The 20,958-nt window shown below is 32.3% G+C and overlaps 2 protein-coding genes across 3 annotated transcripts in view; one reads left to right on the plus strand and one right to left on the minus strand.

Moving 5' to 3' along the window:
- LOC132740578 (annexin A4-like) overlaps positions 1–13,475 on the plus strand; it is a 30,032-nt gene extending 16,557 nt beyond the window's left edge. The window contains exons 12-16 of one of the 2 annotated variants that reach the window (XM_060728505.1): positions 722–911; positions 1,471–1,529; positions 4,197–4,319; positions 6,090–6,163; positions 11,603–13,475. In XM_060728505.1, coding sequence (XP_060584488.1) covers positions 722–911; positions 1,471–1,529; positions 4,197–4,319; positions 6,090–6,149 — 432 coding nt within the window. In that variant the 3' untranslated portion in view covers positions 6,150–6,163; positions 11,603–13,475. The remainder of the gene's footprint in view (positions 1–721; positions 912–1,470; positions 1,530–4,196; positions 4,320–6,089; positions 6,164–11,602) is intronic. The other variant, XM_060728506.1, reaches the window with a different exon arrangement.
- A 3,519-nt stretch (positions 13,476–16,994) lies between these two features.
- LOC132740579 (WD repeat-containing protein 90-like) lies at positions 16,995–19,398 on the minus strand (the record flags this gene model as incomplete). The annotated part of the gene is made up of 3 exons (XM_060728507.1): positions 16,995–17,443; positions 18,270–18,354; positions 19,276–19,398. Coding segments are annotated over 3 exons (363 nt in total), but the record flags the coding sequence as incomplete, so codon positions are not given.
- Positions 19,399–20,958: the final 1,560 nt, after the last annotated feature.

The raw sequence follows: 20,958 nt of genomic DNA on the forward strand, positions 1-20,958 counted from the left end.
TTGACAAGTTATCATTGAGAATGTAATCAATCTTGGTAAAGATGATATACATGTAGATGCTTTACACACAGCAAATTATTACCTCCCATGGCAATCATTCCGGGGATCTTTTCCGAAATATCATATGCTTAAGATAAGAATCTCTCATAATTCTATCATTTTCATGAAAACTGATAAAAATTATTTTCTGCATATGTATAAAAGAATCTGACAATTAATATGAATCAGCTGTTTATATTATTTTTGTCATATTTTGTCAAGTATATGATATAGAAAATTGACCCCCAAAAATCACTGTCACTTTTGGCAAGGGAGGTAAAGATCGGGGAACTATCTATTGGTAGAAAAAAGGCTATGAATACTTTCATATTCGACAATAGGCTAAGAGGATCATTCGGAATGTTAGAGAAATGATAGAGGCATCTATTTTCTTAGGCTCGCTCCCTATGAACTATGTGACATATACAATGTACTAATGTACTTAGTTAGGTTCAACCTCCTTGCAATAGTTACCAATTGTGTGAAGGTGCCGGTCTATTTATGGGATAATGTACATTGAGCCAGACTAAGTCAGCTATAACTGTTTGAAGGAGAATCTTGTCAATTTTGGTAAAGTGTTAATAAAAGCTGGAAAATTGCCAAATTTTAGAAGAAAAAAAATGATTAAACTTTGTACTTGACAATAATATGAAATGGAATAAAAACAATTATATTTCAACAGGCCCTATATCAAGCTGGAGAGAAGAGATGGGGTACGGACGAGTCACAGTTTAATATAATTATGGCGTCCCAAAGTTACGAGCAGCTGAGGGCTGTATTTGATGCATACTCAAGAATCTCCGGCCGAGACATAGAAAAGGTTATAAAGAGTGAAATGTCTGGTAACCTGGAAATTGGAATGCTGGCTATTAGTGAGTATATTTATTTTTTATTTTATGAAAAGTTGTAGGAAATTATCCAATAATCAGTCATTGGTCAGTTTAAGTATATTATAAGTATCATTCAGTTATGTGACACTAAGGTGAGGGTTATAATACAAACAACCGTTTATATAATACACAGCCATATAACTTGTCAAAAATTTATGATACTGTTATTATACAGCACAATGCTGGGGAAGAAATGAAATTACTTTATAAATTTACAATAGCAAAGTATGTAAATATTATAAGTTTCTGTACTATTTTATGGAAATAAACATTAACAAATGTGCAGTACAATGAAAGATAATTCGGGAATAGAGTTCTAGCTAACAAGAACAAAGACAACAGTTTGAGCAATAAAACTAGGGTAATAAGCATTCTTTATTGCTCATGCTTAACTGCATTATAGGTTTTATAATAGTTCTAATTAGCAACTACTGAAAGAAGTTTGTTATAAAACAAGTCATTTTTCCACTAACTTTATTTGATTAAGTTTGCTATTGTTTAAAACATTTTGAATATGCGCCAACTTTTCTTTTTCTTACAGTTAAATGTGTCCGAAACAAGCCAGGATACTTTGCAGAAAAATTATACAGATCCATGAAGGTTTGTACAATAAGATATTGTTTTGTCTCTTTTTTCACAGCATTAATATATATGTATTTCTTAAAGACGAAAGTAAAATGTTTCAAAGTCTGGTACATGTACTTTACCTGTGGTCAGCAACTAAAATTACTCATGCTTCCAGTGCAAATTAAGATCAACTGGCACATCTGTGCCATCTGATTATGATTGGGTGTCGTCAACGACGTCATTTCTGTATACATAACATAGTGTAAGATAAGACATAATAGAAGATAAATATGTGATTTGTAAAAATAAACAGAAACTTCTTGAAAAAGATTAGTTTAACCCCTGGAAACGTTGGAGATAGAAAAGTTTTTGTAATAGATAATTGTCATCTGATTATGGTCTGCAATTTTCCATGTGTACAAGTTTTCAGGTAAAATAATTTTTAGGCATTTGCCTTAAATTTCAGGTTTTAATACACTTCAAAGCATTCTTTTTCTATATACAGTTGACTCTCATTATCTCGAAGTCATCGGGACCGTCCAAAAAATATCGAGATAACGAAATGTCGAGATAAACATATTAGGGTTTGAATAAGGCAGAAACTGATTTTTACAAAGGACATGACTGTGCATACCTTATGTCAAATGAACTATATCAAAATCCCCTTGATCATAATCCCCTTGGTTGAAAAATGACATAGTGATCGAAATCCCCTCAACAGAAATGACCGGGTGTTCATAATCCCCTTGATGGATAGTCAAAATCCCCTTGGCAAAAATGATGGGGTGGTCAAAATCCCCTCAACTTGTGAAAAACAACCCCCTTTACTCAATATTCTTTTTCCTTTGATCTTTTGTCACTCCAGCTAAACTATTGTGTTACATAAAGAAATGTTGCAAACAGCAGTTACATTGAGTAGAGGAAAGAGTATGGAGTATACTTTAGCAATATAATACAGGTTATTTTTAAATACTCCAATGTTGTCATTTTCATGTTAATATAAAATATAAAACCAGACATAATATTTCACTCTTATTTATTTTCTGACAGCACATTTTACATATGTTAGCACATTCACAGAATTTACATAGGTGTTTATCATTGCAAAGATTAATTGATTGTTTGTTACATATAACTATAATTGCAATGATTAATTATAATCAACTATCATTTATTTGTTTGTATTTTACAATTTTCTCAGCAATAATAACATCAATAAAGGGTGTCATTATTAACTGGCTGTGACAAACATACACCTTTTAATTGTTTGTATGCTTTTCTCTTTTTTTTCAGCAATTCTTGAAGCAGTTGGTTCTTAAATTCATTGAACTAAAAAGAAAAATAAGAAAAGAAATTTCCCAACCATTTCACATTATTTGAGGGGATTTTGACTACCCACTGAGGGGATTATGACCACCCCTTTATTTTTGCCAAGGGGATTATGATAACCCTGTCATTTCTGTTGAGGGGATTTCGATCACTATGTCGTTTATCAACCAAGGGGATTATGATCAAGGGGATTTTGAGCGTCTCCCATCCCCATGTCTTGTTTTCATAGGCCTAGTCAATATTTAACAAAGTAACATTAGCGGATGTTTACCAGCGAAAATACCAGTTTCTGTGATAAAAACACATAGTGAGGTTTACTCAGTAATACACTAATAGTGAAAACATTGTTTTCAGGGTGGTTGATCCAAATATCCTCCCGGGTTATTTATCGGGTCTTTCTCGATGTTGTTCGACCGCTGATTGATTTGGAGGGGATGTTGTGAAACAATATTGCAACGATAGTGTTTCTATACTTTCACTTTTTCATTTACATTTAAAGTCATAATGAATTGATACAGTGTTCGAACATTTATAAAGAACGTAATATTCACTCATTTTGGACATAAGTCAATCAACACACTAAATAGATTAAAACAGATAAAAACAGCTAAACATCTTAAAAACATAATCATCATTATGGCACAGACGAAAGAAAACTATTACTCGAGATAAACAAAGGATAATAGTGTGAAAATAACTGTCGGGGCTGAAATTGTACATCGAGATACTGAAAATATCGAAATAAAAATATCGATATAAACAAATATTTCCAATATAGATAAAGAAGGAAGAAAATCGGGACTTTCAAAATTTCATCGAGATAACGAAATATCGAGAAAAGCGATGTCGAGATAACGATAGTTGACTGTATAACCATTAAAGTAATTCTCACTTTAGGGTTTTCAGGTAACTTACATTTTAAAGTTGGACCTATGCTGCTCAGTACATGTAGTTATTTTGAAATTTCCCTAAAGATGATGAGGGGCGTCAGTTGCTCAGTGGTTAAGGTCGTTGACTTAAACCCAATCTTTCATCTGGCTAGCTTATTGAACATCATTGGTTCTACTGAAGTGAAGTTTGTGACAGAAATTATGCACTGAGGGGTAATCAGGCACCTGAGGTTTTCCTCCACCAGTAAAGCTTGAAAGTCACCATATGACCTACACTGTTGGTGCAACATAAAAATGAAATAAAAACAAAAAATAATATAGATGGTGATTGTTTTGTCCAGATTGAAAGATGGACACATCCATTGAAAATATTTATATCCAAATGGTTCAAAATATAGATAAATAAACAATACTTTTTAACAGCACTATGAATGAGCATATATCTGATGAGAATTAATGCTAAGAATGTTGACTATTACAGGGTGCTGGTACAGATGATAGAACATTGATTCGAGTCATGGTAACAAGGGCGGAGGTTGATATGGTACAGATCAAACAAGAGTTCCAGAAGATGTATGGTCAAAGTTTGGAACAATTTGTTAGGGTTAGTATAGACTGTATTTATATTTTAACTTGAAATAACAGTCTGGTGTACAAAAAACCTGTGAACTGGTCTAAAGACTGTATTTATATTTTACCTTGAAATAACAGTTATATGTACAAATAAAACCTGTAAACAGGTCTACAGACTGTATTTAAATTTTACCTTGAAATAACAGTCCTGTATACAAATAAAACTTGTGAACAGGTCTACAGACTGTATTTCATGTTTTGGCTTGAGAAAGAAAAAAAAAAGAACTTCATGTAATTTTATTATGTATGTATGTATGTATTATATGCTTAATGAGGGTCCATCCACCCTTTCAGGCACTAAAAGTGCGAACCCCAGACATGTCGCCGTTCATGTCCTTTCTGTTAACCTCTTCAGGAAATATTTACTGACACATTCAAGGACTGTTTGATATTTTTAGCCTGTAAAACAGAACAATATGAAATATTTTCTGTTAACCAGTCTACATAATAGAATATTTTCATGTTTTGTATATTGTGAGAGTTTGAAAATAGTAATTTATAGTATCATAATATATAGAATATTTCTGTAGAGTAATATACTTTTCTTTGAGATGGTTTTTCAAAATGAATATATGAAAAATAGGCTCATTTAGAATTGGACCAGTTTAAAAATACATTTACTGCCAGATTCAAGTTGTTTTTTCAAGTGTAGGTGTTTGTGTTGTTTCCTATAGAATATTATATTGGGAATGTGGGAAATTGTTTTGAACTTTGTTTTTCAAAATATTAATGTTTCTAAGTGGTAGGAAATAACGTAAAAAATGATGTATATTTCACTAAAGTAAGAATTGACTGTATTTTGTTTTGACAATGTATTCTGCTAGTTTTATGAGGTCTTATAAAGCCAATTTATTGCCATGTTGTCTACCTGTACTAGGGTTTTAGTTAGACAGTTAAGCTAGACTGGTTTCTGTTACATTATAACAGGTTCATGATTTTACATATTTAAATTTCCTGAAAATACAGACAAATCTGTGTTTAAGATTAAAATTGCTGTGACTACATGAGGACAAAGTGCTAAGACTTGATTGATTGCCCAGTGTCAATCATAATTTTATATGATGTTATCCTCAATATATTTAAAACAACATCTTCTTTTAAGCCAAAAGTATAAACTGGCCTTGTCATTTGGATATTATTATCCAAGTTTTCCATTTATTTAGGTGAGCCATATAGACCTACATAGTTCTTTTGTAAATTGATATGTTTAAACCAGATTTGCCTGATTGGTGTCAGTGTTGTACTTATTTATTAAGATAAGACATATAATTTATAGATAGTACCCCTATTGTTACTTACTTTTCATTCTAACCAAGTGCTTAAATAATTTATTTGAAGTTTTAAGAAAAATGTATCATACTAATATAAACATTGCTTTCACTGTATAAAGAACCACATATTTCTTGAGACAAGTATTTGAATTGCCTTGATAATTGAAATTAAAATAAATTGATAAATTAAAGAAAAAAATAAAAAGAAAAATACGCTTTGACCAAATATTGCTTATGAGTTAATAATCAGTTATGCAGAGTTATGCCCCTTTGAACTTAATTGAACTGTTGGATTTGGGGGTTAAGGAGAAGTGGAAGAGAAACAGGTGATGGCCTAAAAGCACATTCCTAGTAGCTTGTTGTCTATGCCATGTTTCCCACATACATTCCCTGTATATTTTCTCCATCTTTTGTATGTTTCTTTTTGTGATTTTTCTTAATTGGCACGAAGCACTCTCTGTAAATTTCAGGACGATATTTCTGGCGATTACCGTCGTGTAATACTTGGAATGATTGGCGCAGGCTACTAGAACCACTACTTGATGTATGTGGTTCCTTATATTTTTTACACTTGTCTTTACTCTGTACCTTGTTTTAGTTTATATGTATATAATTATATACATGTATTGAATGGTACTTACAAATAGATACTTATGTGGTTACAGAGACATAAACAGTAATTTTGTATTCACCCTATGTGAAATGGGTGCTAGTTCAATTGGAATTGTTTTTATTAGGGTGAAATTGGGTAAAAACAAAATATGACATCAGCCATATTAATACTTTTGACACCATTTATGGGAAATTTAGCATTTTAATGGAATTGAGAACTGGACATTGTATTAGGACTGTCTAAGAAAAGGAAAAGCAAACAAATTAACTTGAAAAATAATGATTAACAATTGATCAGGCAGTTTTATTGAATTTGGCCTTAAGTTGGTTTCAGACCATAATCTGCGTGGAAGTCCATAGATTTCTCAACTAGACCACGGCGGTCAGTGTATGCTTTGTGATAGAATCAACCGGTGACCATTCTCTTAATGGCAAGTTTCTGTTGAGTTATTGTTAATCTGAGATATTTGTACAAGTTGCCTCACTGTTTGCTCTTTAGGTTAAATGGGAATTATATTGTAGAATGGTTTCCCTTATGTACATGTAATTGATTAGTCAATCGAAATGCCAAGATAAGTTACAGCTGTACTGCATACAATTCAAAAAAAAAATATTTTTATGATTATGCTTTACTGATCTTCAAAGATGATTCCAGCTTTTGTTTTATTGTACCATATTGCATATGGAAAATTATTTTTATAAAACCTTCATATAATAATTTTATTGTCACCTTAGTGCAGTAAGGGGTTAACACAAATTTTTATAGGAGTTAACTTGTTATTGCACTGAGGTGACTTACTGTTGCTGAAAATAAGCCTACACTTATTGGATTATTTTAACTGTATTTTGAAGACATGTAATTTCAAGATGGTTTCAAAATTGAAAGATATGATAAATCACATAAGTGTCAATTTGTGAGGATAACCAATTAATAAAAATGTATATAATTACATACATGTAGTTTTGTAGCATGCTTACTCTCTGCCTTGCTTTTCTATAATTTCATAGAGGTATTCAAGCAGAGCTAGAGGATTTTGAAACTTGGGGAAGAACAGTGTTTCTATTTCTTTTCTTTTCTGGCTTCATTCAATCACCGGATTTTTTTTTCATTCCTAAAAAATGGGTTATTTGATAAGTATAATTGTCAACAGATTGGTGAATAAGAATTATCATAATTGGTGACATTTTATGTAATATACAAAATGAATTATCATGGGCCAGGTTTTATATATGACAATTTGTAAACAGTTAACTAACAGTATTAAAAATAAAAATAAAAAAATTTCAGTTCTGGTACCTTAATTACCTAAGCGCTCTTATCTTTTTATTCTCCACATTATCTCCTTTTGTCTCAAGTACAATATGTAAATAAAGCACGTGGTTATGGTTTCATGGAGGTGATAAAAGTTTAAACAAAAATATGGTTGTAGAAATGTATTTTTAAAGGTCAGGCCGTTTTTATTTAAATGTTTTACTAACAGTCTTACAGAGGATACATAGATTCATATTTTATATTGGACAACATGTTTTTATTAAATCTAGTATACTTTGTATGTTTATTTATGTTGATAATTATCCACTATTTTACATGATTGATATATATTACACATACATTATTATATCTTAATTTGTTGCATGACCTTAACAATTACACTATTGTTTGTGACATTTGTGGTGTTAAAGTTATCAAATTATCAAGTTAAGGTGCCTATATCACAAACCCAGAGGACTGCTTTGGTTTTAAAATCTGCAAATATGCAATTTCACATTTATTAAGGGGGAAAAAACTTTATACAAAAAGTTGCAGTTGAATATACAGAACCTGAATGGAGCTTTAAAAAAATCAGTGTGTGAGTGCAAAACTATTTTACCTGCTTTACCTGCATTTTACTTTTATGCAGTTTCAACTTTTACAGTCACTTGCTGTAGTGACATTATCTAATTGTCTACTCACTATTAAGCACTACAGTCTATAATCAGATTTTATTGAAACTTTACAGTAATGTAAATCTATGGAAACAGTTACATGAATAGAAGCATTTGACTTAATGTATATAAACATTCTATACTTTAGTCATTGAATTATGTCAGTTGTAGCAGTAATAATTTGCATAGTCCATGAGCCTGTAGTCATAAAGTATAATCAGAATCCAAACTGTTTAATTCTGGTGTTTTTATTAGCTCACCTGTCACAAAGTGACAGGGTGAGCTTTTGTGATCGCTTTTCGTCCGGCGTCCGTCCGTCCATCGTCCGTCCGTCGTCCGTCCGTCCGTCCGTAAACTTTTGCTTTAAATGACATCTCCTCATAAACCACTGAGCCAATTTCATCCAAACTTCACAGGAATGTTCCTTTGGTGGTCACCTTCAAAAATTGTTCAAAGAATTTAATTCCATGCAGAACTCTGGTTGCCATGGCAACCAAAAGAAAAAACTTTAAATATCTTCTTTTAAAAAACCATAAGAGCTAGAGCTTAGATATTTGGCATGAAACATCTTCTAGTGAGTGTCTACCAAGTTTGTTCAAATAAAAGCCCTGGGGTCAAAATTGGCCCCGCCCCTGGGGGTCATTGATTTTCCCTATATGCATATAGTAAAAACTTAAAAAATCTTCTTTTAAAGAACCGTAAGAGCTAGAGCTTAGATATTTGGCATGAAACATCTTCTAGTGAATGTCTACCAAGTTTGTTCAAATAAAAGCCCTGGGGTCAAAATTGGCCCCGACCCAGGGGGTCATTGATTTTCCCAATATGCATATAGTAAAAACTTAAAAAATCTTCTTTTAAAGAACCCAAAGAGCTAGAGCTAAGATATTAAGCATGAAACATCTTCTAGTGAGTGTCTACCAAGTTTGTTCAAATTAAAGCCCTGGGGTCAAAATTGGCCCCGCCCCGGGGGTCATTGATTTTCCCTATATGCATATGGTAAAAACTTAAAAAATTCTTCTTTTAAAGAACCATAAGAGCTAGAGCTTAGATATTTGGCATGAAACATCTTCTAGTGAATGTCTACCAAGTTTGTTCAAATAAAAGCCCTGTGGTCAAAATTGACCCTGCCCCAGGGGGTCATAGATTTTCCCTTTATGCATATAGTAAAAACTTAAAAAATCTTCTTTTAAAGAACCCAAAGAGCTAGAGCTAAGATATTTAGCATGAAACATCTTCTAATGAGTGTCTACCAAGTTTGTTCAAATAAAAGCTCTGGGGTCAAAATTGGCCCCGCCCCAGGGGGTCATTGATTTTCCCTATATGCATATAGTAAAAACTTAAAAAATCTTCTTTTAAAGAACTCAAAGAGCTAGAGCTTAGATATTTAGCATGAAACATGTTCTAATGGGTGTCTACCAAGTTTGTTCAAATAAAAGCCCTGGGGTCAAAATTGGCCCCGCCCCTGGGGGTCATTGATTTTCCCTATATGCATATAGTAAAAACTTAAAAAATCTTCTTTTAAAGAACCGTAAGAGCTAGAGCTTAGATATTTAGCATGAAACATCTTCTAATGAGTGTCTACCAAGTTTGTTCAAATAAAAGCCCTGGGGTCAAAATTGGCCCCGCCCCGGGGGTCATTGATTTTCCCTATATGCATATAGTAAAAACTTAAAAAATCTTCTTTTAAAGAACCATAAGAGCTAGAGCTTAGATATTTAGCATAAACATGTTCTAATGGGTGTCTACCAAGTATGTTCAAATAAAAGCCCTGGGGTCAAAACTGGCCCCGCCCGGGGGGGGGGGTCATTGATTTTCCTTATATGTGTATAGCAAAAACTTAAAAATCTTCTTTGGAAAAACCCAAATAGCTAGAGTTTAGATATTAAGCATGAAACATCTTTTAGTAAATATCTACAAAGTTTGTTCAAATAAACACCCGGGGGTCAAAACTGGCCCTGCCCCAGGGGTGACATTGTTTTTAACTATATGTGTATAGTAAAAACTTTAAAAATCTTCTTTTAAAAAAGCCAATGAGCTAGAACTTAGATGTTTAGCATGAAACATCTTCTTATGGGTGTCTACCAAGTCTGTTCAAATAAACAAATAAAAGCCCTTGGGTAAAAATTGGCAGGGGGATGGGGGGCCTATATACAGGTGAGCGGCCTCAGGGCCATCATGGCCCTCTTGTATTTGAATAAAAACTCAGCCACTGGTGACTTGAATAAGATAAGAATGAGTTTAGTAGAACTGGTGGAAGTTCAGTACATTAATTCTGGTATCTGATATTTATAACAGTAATATTTGGGGAGGAGGGGAATTTGTTATGAAATGCAAACCTGGATACTTCCGTCTTGATTCAAAGGAACGTCCGTGGCCGAGTGATTAAGGTGGTTGACTTCGAACAACTTGCCCCTCACCGCCGTTGGTTTGAATCCCAACAGGGACTATGAATTCTTTCATGTTAGGAAGCTATCAAGCTAGCTTAGGAATGTTGGTGGTTCTACATTGCTGCTCGTTTGTACCTGAAATAATGCACTGAAGGGCACCTGAGGTCCTCTTCACCTATACAGTGTGACATAAAATCCACTCAAAAAAACCAAAAAAACTAGTGATTCAAAATTTTTGTCATACATAGTTAACATTGTACAGTACATTGAATGTAAGGAGAATGGTGTTCTAAACTTATGCATGAATGTTTGTATAACTGATGTAAAATGTGGTCATTCTATATAGATATGACCAACTGGTCCAGCTCTAAGTGCATGCAGAGATTGTCATAATGTCTGTTGATTTTACAATAAATGTTGATAAATGACAGCCAAAAAAAATGTCTATATTTGTTTTAAAAGTATTATGTGTGTTTTTATTTTCAATTCTAGTCAATCAATATTATTCATATATCCTGTTTCTTTGACCGCCGATGTTGCTTTAAGGTTGTAGTCAAAATCATCTTTACTGTTTCGGCACCATATGATGCAAATTGTGTTGATGCGCCGCAAAACCAAACAAAACATATTTCCTGCTTATAAGGTCAAGCAGCGCATCCTATAATATTATTGCTTATGATATTAAGAGCCAAACATAGTTGCTGAAGACATTCAACAAGGATCCTCTGTTGTTTGCAGATTTTGAATCACTTGCCCCTCACTGCTGTGGGTTCGAATCCAGACACAGACTTCGAATTCTTTCATGATAGGAAGCTGTCTAGCTAGTCTAGGGAAGGTGTCCACTTATGTCGGAAATAAAACCTTCATAAGTAAAGCTTGAAAATTGCTCAATTTATACAGGAAAAAGTAATTTCCCCTTGACTTTTATTGTATTACACGTGTTTAAAATATCAAACTGTATGGCTTAACCTTATACAACTTATGTTGTCATTAATTCACATATGAATCATATTAAATAACAACTCAACATGTGACCTGTTGTTTTTACTATATTTCAGGGAGATACATCTGGAGATTACAAGAGGTGTTTACTTGCTCTGCTAGGAGGAGGGTACTGACCGCCTTCACCACCTTAACTCTGCCTACTTTCCCACATTATGACTAGTATATTAATATGTTACTAGATGTTTATTTTCATTTAAAGTCATATTTATTTTTAATCCCTTTTGTTGCCATATTTCCATAGATTCCAACTTTGTTTTATTAGTGCTATAATAATATAAGAACGATTCAAGAAAATTGATGACAACAAAGAAGCAAGACAACAAATAATTCTGGATTCTTTCACCTGGATTACTTAATATGAAAATCATGTATTAGATTTATATGTACCAAGTAAGAATGATTTGCTACGCAGATTTATTTGTGACAGACTGACAGAATAATTTAACTTTAATGTTTTTGAAGTCTTAGAAATAATCGATTAGTAATAATTTACTGTTCAGTTCTGTGAATTATGGGCTTTCTTTAACTTGCTGGAACCAAAAGTGATATCCCTTGTCACCAGTATAGAGCCAGGCTAGCCTGAACATATGTGCAGTCTGACACCAGGCTTTATACTGTTGACCGATCAACTTTGATCTTGATATCCCCAGAATTGAAAATGGACAGTTCAAAATATTTCAGTTGGAGAAATCCATTTTAAAAATACAGCAGGTCACAGGTTTAAATTACAGTAATGGTAATAACAGTTTTGTAAATGTATTAGTAATTAACTTGCTTTTAAATCAGGTTTATTCCATTCATTTAGAGGGATAAATCATACGACTAGACTTGAATTTGAATTGTTTGATTTATACAGCAACATTAGAGATGCATGACACATTATCTTATCCACTTTTACATATTGTTAAAATATCTATGTATACAAACTTAATACTTATAAGGTATCAATTAAGATTTTTCTCGAAATGCCATTTAGGTATCTAAGTAATTTGAATATGTTAATATACTATACTAAGATTTGATTATGGACTCTTTTTTGCATAATATAATGATATTTGAATCTGAAATTTCCATATATACTCATTTTATTAAAGAAATATATGTTAGAACTAAATGTATAGTAATTATACACTTTTACTCCGATCTTTTAAAATTACTTCTCTGCTGTTTTTTTTAGTTCATTAAACTGGTTTTATGAAGACATTTTTCATGTTTGCAATAATTGTGTGTTAGTATTTTTTATGTGTATAGATGAGAATAAAATGAGATAAAGTGAAATATAATTAAATTAAATTAAAATATTAACCTTTGAAACGCATGTGGTTTGTTTCTGGAGGCATTACTTATTCCCTGACATATCTTACTTTTGATATTATTTCCATTCTTTTATACATATAGTATATAAATATATATTTTCTTGCATATCAGACAGGATTATCTACCATTTACACAGATGCTAGAAAAACTTTTCTTACACCCCAGCATGTAAGACAAGTCACTTGTTTTAAAAGATGTCATTCCCATGTGACTTGCAAATAAGTATTATATACTTTGTCTATGATTGTTAAAGCACTATTTGGCTGCAAATGTATTTTTTTCTAAGCACTGGAGATGTTAATATTAGGTGATTTGTGACATTGAAAACTGAATAACCCTCTTAATAAATCATTATATTATAAATACAATATTGTAATATAGAAATTCAACATTTAATGTAGAGTTACCCCTTTATAAAAAAATTTCATTAAAAATTTGGGGCCAAAGATTGTAAGTCTTCAGAAAGATTCAAATAAAATTTACATTAATTATCCCTCGTGAAAATATATTTTTCTGTTCATATATTAAGATGTACTAGAAGTATATACTTGTAAAGATTTACCATCGAAAAGACACAAAACAAGAAATGTATCTGTTGCTTTATACTTGTTTTTAGCTCACCTGTCACAAAGTGACAGGGTGAGCTTTTGTGATCGCTTTTCGTCCGGCGTCCGGCCGTCCGGCGTCCGTCCGTAAACTTTTACTTTAAATGACATCTCCTCATAAATCACTTGGCCAATTTCATCCAAACTTCACAGGAATGTTCCTTTGGTGGTCACCTTTAAAAATTGTTCAAAGAATTTAATTCCATGCAGAACTCTGGTTGCCATGGCAACAGAAAGAAAAAACTTTAAATATCTTCTTTTAAAAAACCATAAGAGCTAGAGCTTAGATATTTGGCATGAAACATCTTCTAGTGAGTGTCTACCAAGTTTGTTCAAATAAAAGCCCTGGGGTCAAAATTGGCCCCGCCCCGGGGGGTCATTGATTTTCCCTATATGCATATAGTAAAACCTTAAAAAATCTTCTTTTAAAGAACCCAAAGAGCTAGAGCTAAGATATTTAGCATGAAACATGTTCTAATGGATGTCTACCAAGTTTGTTCAAATAAAAGCCCTGGGGTCAAAATTGGCCCCGCCCCGGGGGGTCATTGATTTTCCCTATATGCATATAGTAAAAACTTTAAAAAATCTTCTTTAAAAGAACCAAAAGAGTTAGAGCTAAGATATTTAGCATGAAACATGTTCTAATAAGTGTCTACCAATTTTGTTCAAATAAAAGCCCTGGGGTCAAAATTGGCCCCGCCCCAGGGGGTCATTGATTTTCCCTATATGCATATAGTAAAAACTTAAAAAATCTTCTTTTAAAGAACTCAAAGAGCTATGGCTAAGATATTTAGCATCAAACATGTTCTAATAGGTGTCTACCAAGTTTGTTCAAATAAAAGCCCTGGGGTCAAAATTGGCACCGCCCAGGGGGTCATTGATTTTCCATATATGTGTATAGCAAAAACTTAAAAAATCTTCTTTGAAAAAACCCAAATAGCTAGAGTTAAGATATTAATCATGAAACATCTTTTAGTGAGTGTCTACAAAGTTTGTTCAAATAAAAGCCCTGGGGTCAAAATTGGCCCCGCCCCGGGGGTCATTGATTTTCTTTATATGTGTATAGCAAAAACTTAAAATCTTCTTTGAAAAAAACCAAATAGCTAGAGTTAAGATATTAAGCATGAACCATCTTCTAGTAAGTGTCTACAAAGTTTGTTCAAATAAAAGCCCTGGGGTCAAAACTGGGTGTCATTGTTTTTAACTATATGTGTATAGTAAAAACTTAAAAAAATCTTCTTTTAAAAAGCCCAATGAGCTAGAGCTTAGATGTTTAGCATGAAACATTTTCTTATGGGTGTCTACCAAGTTTGTGCAAATAAAAGCCCTTGGGTTAAATTGACCCTGCAACATTGGGGGGGGGGGGTTGGGGGGACTATATACAGGTGAGCGACCTCAGGGCCATCATGGCCCTCTTGTTCTTTTTTTTATAGTTTTTTTTTTAACTGCAGGACTTGTAATTTATTTATATTCAGAATTAGATGACTTTTATCTCCTATTTATGCAGGTTAAATTTTGCAAATAATATCTTTCTGTAGATACCTTTGTTGTCTGTTATGTATTATCATTTTGTTTATATTTTATGTAATAAACGTTATTTAATCTACATTTATATCGTTAAAAAATAAGACAAAAAAGTCTTGGAATTATTTCCAATTCATCAACAACATGGGCTTCTGACATTATCTTGGAAATTATCCTCATGTGTCAAATTGACCCAAACTGTCGTACATTCTGATACAACTCAGATGGTATTTGTGCCTATTGTTTTATTTTTTCTCGGATTTTGTCAAAAGTTGAAGAATTTGTTGATGAATTGGCTTATCTCTACATTATACCAATTACATGTACTACCAATTGTTCAACTATCATTATTCTATTTTACTGCATGTATAATAGAAGACTTTAATAAACTTGAATAGATGAAAGCTTATTTAATTACTGTAACTATTTTTGCTAACTTGTCTTTAGCAAATAAAAGTGGTGACACAGTTATTTTAGAAGTTGTTTTTTTTCCCCACACATGCAGTGTCCAAAGACTCTTTCAAAAAAAATTAAGGAGAGAATGTTTTTATAATAGAATTTTTTTTCTTCACGACTTTCTTTTAGAAGCGTGTGTGGGGAGTTGTTAAGTCAGGCTTGTCACCATTGATAATGAAGGGCAAATTACAACTAAAAAACGTCTCAACTTTAACCTTGTGTAATGACAAAAACAATCATTTGTACAATGATTTGTCTGAAAAAGATCTCTAACTAATATTCCTCAACAATGCACACAATTTCATTCCAGTCAGAATATTGAAGAAAAAAAAAAAAAAAAGAGTAAATTTCAAGGTAAAGTTGAAAAAATAAAATGTACGAATGACCTTGTATCTATGATGCTTAACACAACATTATGTACATGATTTTATGCTACAACTGGATTTAGCCTAGGAAAGTACCCACTTTTACTTTTAAAGTAAAAACAAAACCACAAGATGGTTTCTACTTTTATTTAGCACATAATAAATAAATAAATGGACGGACATAAACAAAATTTTGAGATTTTATCACTATTTCTATACAATACATTTTATACACTATATTTTTATACATATTAGATTATTACCTGTTTTAGGAAGATGAAGAGTTTTCTAAATCTACACATGTACTATACATGCATTAAACTTTACAGGAAATTTTTCATGAAATTATTTTTCCCTTGTTTCATTTTATTCTTTTGCAGTACATGAGAAGTACTTTTATGTAATGTTTTCCTACAAAAACCTATAGAGTATTTAATCTACATTTATAAACCTGGCAAGTTTTTACAAAACACATGAAGCTATAAATACTTGTATGGAAACTTGTAAATGGTATATCTTTACAAATTAAATTTATAATCACTGATTTTTGGCTTCACTTCAAACCAAAACCGGAATCATCAAAACTACTGGTCAATTAGAAATTATGAGTATACATCTACTAGCATATCAAGCAAAAACATTAAAAATTTAGAGGTACATAACGGAATTCTTAAAATATATAATTATTGGAATGGTTTATAAATGTGGATGTTTTTAATACAAAAATATACATAAAACTAAATGCAATTATAAATATCATACCTGGTTAAGTGGCATCTTAAACATGTTTCCTATTATTAATCTTGTATGAAAAGTTGCAAATCAATAATTAACTAATACACCAATTTATTGATCAGTTTGTGACTTAATTAATAAAATTAATTATGAAATACCTTCACTTTAAACTTGTATCACAACTTTTGACAAGATGAAAGTGCAACATTACATGCATTATTATCTATTAACACTAATAATAATTCCTTTCTCATGCATGATTCATTCAGAATTGACAGTTTATTTGAACATAGTCAATAGCTCTTCAAATAACAAACTCGGTCATCATTCATTACATTTTAAAATGTTTATCACAGAGTATCATCTCAGATGCAAATTAAAAATATCAATGTGAATGTTACGCTAAATTTGGAATAGTAAATATCTTTACTATTACAGTGTAACATCTCACAAAACAGTGTAATTAGTGTAACATTCTACACTAACTCTTATGTTGCACCTCAGATTTCAGTGTAACATTCATAATTATCACAGTTTACTATCTGTAAAAATGTTACACTCAACATTTCAGTGTAATATTTCATGCTATTGAAGTGTCACATAAAAATGTTACACTCAAACATGTCACTGTTACATCTTGTACAATTGAAATGTCACATCCCAGATGAATATTCAATACAAGTGTCACATCCCAGATGAATATTCAATGCAAGACCTCAGTGTAACATTCTATACTATCAAAGAGTCACATCCCAGATGAATATTTCTGCATGAGAGGCGGAGAAAAGATATTTGCCATCTGGAGAGAATTTTACAGTCTGAACTCTATCATTATGTCCTATAAAGTCCTGGAAACTGCCTTCAAAATAGTCCAATAGTTTCAGCAGGCGCTCTGAAACAAAGGTACAATTAAGCTTTAATTACATAATGTCTGATTCAGGATAATCAAGTTCCTATATAATCGTTTAATTATTTCATTCATTGACAATGCAGCAATTGTGTTCATACTTTAGTTTTGTATTTTCTAATACCATATATCAGATACATGTATGTGTATGGAAATCATAGACTTGAGTGGTTAGGGTTGCTGACTTCAAACCACTTGCCACTCACCATAAATGGTTTGAGCTGAACAAGGGTCTTTGCATTCTTTCTTGTGAGAAAGCTATCCAGCTTGCTTATGGAATGTCCGTGGTTTTACTCAGGTGCCCGTTTGTGTCTAATATATAAACAAAACACATTTTTTGTAAAAATAAAAGTATTTTTCACAGTAACAAGTGACTCCCTTAGTTAAATGATACACCAATCTTTGTGTTATGGTGATGGTAGTGGTTCAAGTAGCAAAGTGTGATGTAACCTCTTTGAGGAGTTCGGAATGTAGTGTGCAATGCAATTACAAAACATCTTAACTGCCACCATTAAATAAATTACCATATATCAAACATTTTTTTAGTCAGTGATATTACTATAGATATATGTGTCATGAACCTTCACACTGCTGGAACAAAAAGTGATATAAGCTTTTGCCACCAGTACACAGTCAAGCTAGCCTGTACATCCATGCATTCTGACCCAGCTAAATAGTGATGACTGATCAATTTTTGTATGCTGATACTGAAATCCCTTAAACTTTGAATTGACTGTTCCAAATTCAAAGCTAGACAAATCCATTACAAAAATTTAGCAGTTATAGGGTTAAATATCAAGACAATACATACCATTAGCACCTATAGCAATGAGTGGACATTCAGCAACCAGATCTAAACTTCTACACCAGTGAGTTAATGCTAATGTCCTCACAACCTGAAATAATTAATCACAAATTACATGTATCAAACCATTCCTCCTAAATATAAATTTTAATACAAATTTGAATTCATCAATTTTGTTACTTATAATATGATTCATTCATCAGATGCTACTTGTCCTCTCTTAGTATTTGTCACTTATTTCTGAACAATATGGCACAGCATGAGTGACTATAGATAATGGTTCATTATGTAAAAATAACTTGAATGCTTGACTTTTGACATCAACACAGAAATAAGGAAAACTGTCATTGTTTTTTTTTTTTTTTTAATTTTGTGGAAATACCAGTATAATGCTTGCTATTTTTCATATTTTAATCTTCACATGTAAACACATATAGTCACTAAAACTTAGACCAAATTTATGTGTTTTGTATGATTGTTCTATAACTAAACAGGTTTAACTGTTGTTGTTAATTTAATTTTTTGAATAATGAAAATGCAGTAATAAAAATCATTTATGGTGCAATAGTGGACCATTTAATAAACAATTTTCAACATAAATAAACAGCCTAATCTTTATACATGTATATTCAAACAGTCTGTAGCAACAGTTAAAATATGAATAGGGCATTGTTCTTTTAATGTCTTGTTAATATTCTTCTTCAGATAATTATTTGAGCCGCGCCATGACAAAACCAATATAAAATGGGTTTGCGACCAGCATGGATCCGCGCAGTCTGATCAGGATCCATGCTGTTCGCTATCAGTTTCTCTACTTGTTATAGAGTTTGTAAGCAAACAGCATGGATCCTGATCAGACTGGGCTGATGCGCAGGCTGGTCTGGATTCATTCTGGTCGCAAACCCACTATGTTGGTTTTGTCATAGCGCAGTTCATTTGCTATTGTAATGACAATTTTTGAAGTAAAAGTATAAAAATTATACAAACAAAAGGAAAGAACAGGTAAATTTACCTTTCTTTGAGACAAGCTGTAGAACTGCATATTTTTCTGCATACCATAGCCAGTATATACAATAATATCTGGCTCTTCTGGTGAAAATCTCGCTATACTTGGTGGTAATTTATTGAATACAGCCTGTATTTATAATAATAATAATAAAGTTATTATTTTATGAACTTGGTAAAAATTTCATTAGTTAAAAAAAATAACACTTCCCGTAATACAATTTTTAATTAATTATACCAGTTCATGAATGTTTCTCAGTACAAGAGGGCCATGATGGCCCTGAGGTCGCTCACCTGTATATAGGCCCCCCCTCACCCCCGGGCCAATTTTTACCCAAGGGCTTTTATTTGTTTATTTGAACAGACTTGGTAGACACCCATAAGAAGATGTTTCATGCTAAACATCTAAGTTCTAGCTCATTGGCTTTTTTAAAAGAAGATTTTTACAGTTTTTACTATACACATATAGTTAAAAACAATGACACCCCTGGGGCAGGGCCAGTTTTGACCCCCGGGCGTTTATTTTAACAAACTTTGTAGATATTTATTTAAAGATGTTTCATGCTTAATATCTAAACTCTAGCTATTTGGGTTTTTCCAAAGTAGATTTTTAAGTTTTTGCTATACACATATAAGGAAAATCAATGACCCCCCCCGGGCGGGGCCAGTTTTGACCCCAGGGCTTTTATTTGAACATACTTGGTAGACACCCATTAGAACATGTTTCATGCTAAATATCTTAGCTTTAGCTCTTTGAGTTCTTTAAAAGAAGATTTTTTAAGTTTTTACTATATGCATATAGGGAAAATCAATGACCCCCTGGGGCGGGGCCAATTTTGACCCCAGAGCTTTTATTTGAACAAACTTGGTAGACACTCATTAGAAGATGTTTCATGCTAAATATCTTAGCTCTAGCTCTTTGGGTTCTTTAAAAGAAGATTTTTTAAGTTTTTACTATATGCATATAGGGAAAATCAATGACCCCCTGGGGCGGGGCCAATTTTGACCCCAGGGCTTTTATTTGAACAAACTTGGTAGACACTCACTAGAAGATGTTTCATGCCAAATATCTAAGCTCTAGCTCTTATGGTTTTTTAAAAGAAGATATTTAAAGTTTTTTCTTTTGGTTGCCATGTCAACCAGAGTTCTGCATGGAATTAAATTCTTTGAACAATTTTTAAAGGTGACCACCAAAGAAACATTTCTGTGAAGTTTGGATGAAATTGGCTCAGTGGTTTATGAGGAGATGTCATTTAAAGCAAAAGTTTACGGACGGACGACGGACGGACGCCGGACGAAAAGCGATCACAAAAATTAGCATATATTTCAAAAATCATGGACAATACATTTAAACCTTCACTTTTCCAATTCATACCATATGTACAGTAGAAGTTTCAATGTGAAAAATATTGCAATATGATGCCTTTTTCTTGTTTCTTGAAAGATACTGTATTTCTGTTTTGTTTCTTTTGTCGTAGCGAATTTTATAATAACATATATTTTTCTTTAAAATCCTATAAAATGACAACAACTTCTAGTGTAGGAAATGAACTAGTAAATCATGCATATTTTGGGGGTCAACCAGTCTATGTCTAGGAACAATAAGTTTTATATACCAAAATGTTCACAAGGGTTCGTAGAATACGAAACGATATTTCATTTTAACCCAAATGGTCGGACAATCAAGAAA

Source organism: Ruditapes philippinarum, unplaced genomic scaffold (assembly GCF_026571515.1).
Source record: "Ruditapes philippinarum isolate M1 unplaced genomic scaffold, ASM2657151v2 ctg4830_1_1_1_1, whole genome shotgun sequence".
NCBI lineage: Eukaryota > Metazoa > Mollusca > Bivalvia > Venerida > Veneridae > Ruditapes > Ruditapes philippinarum.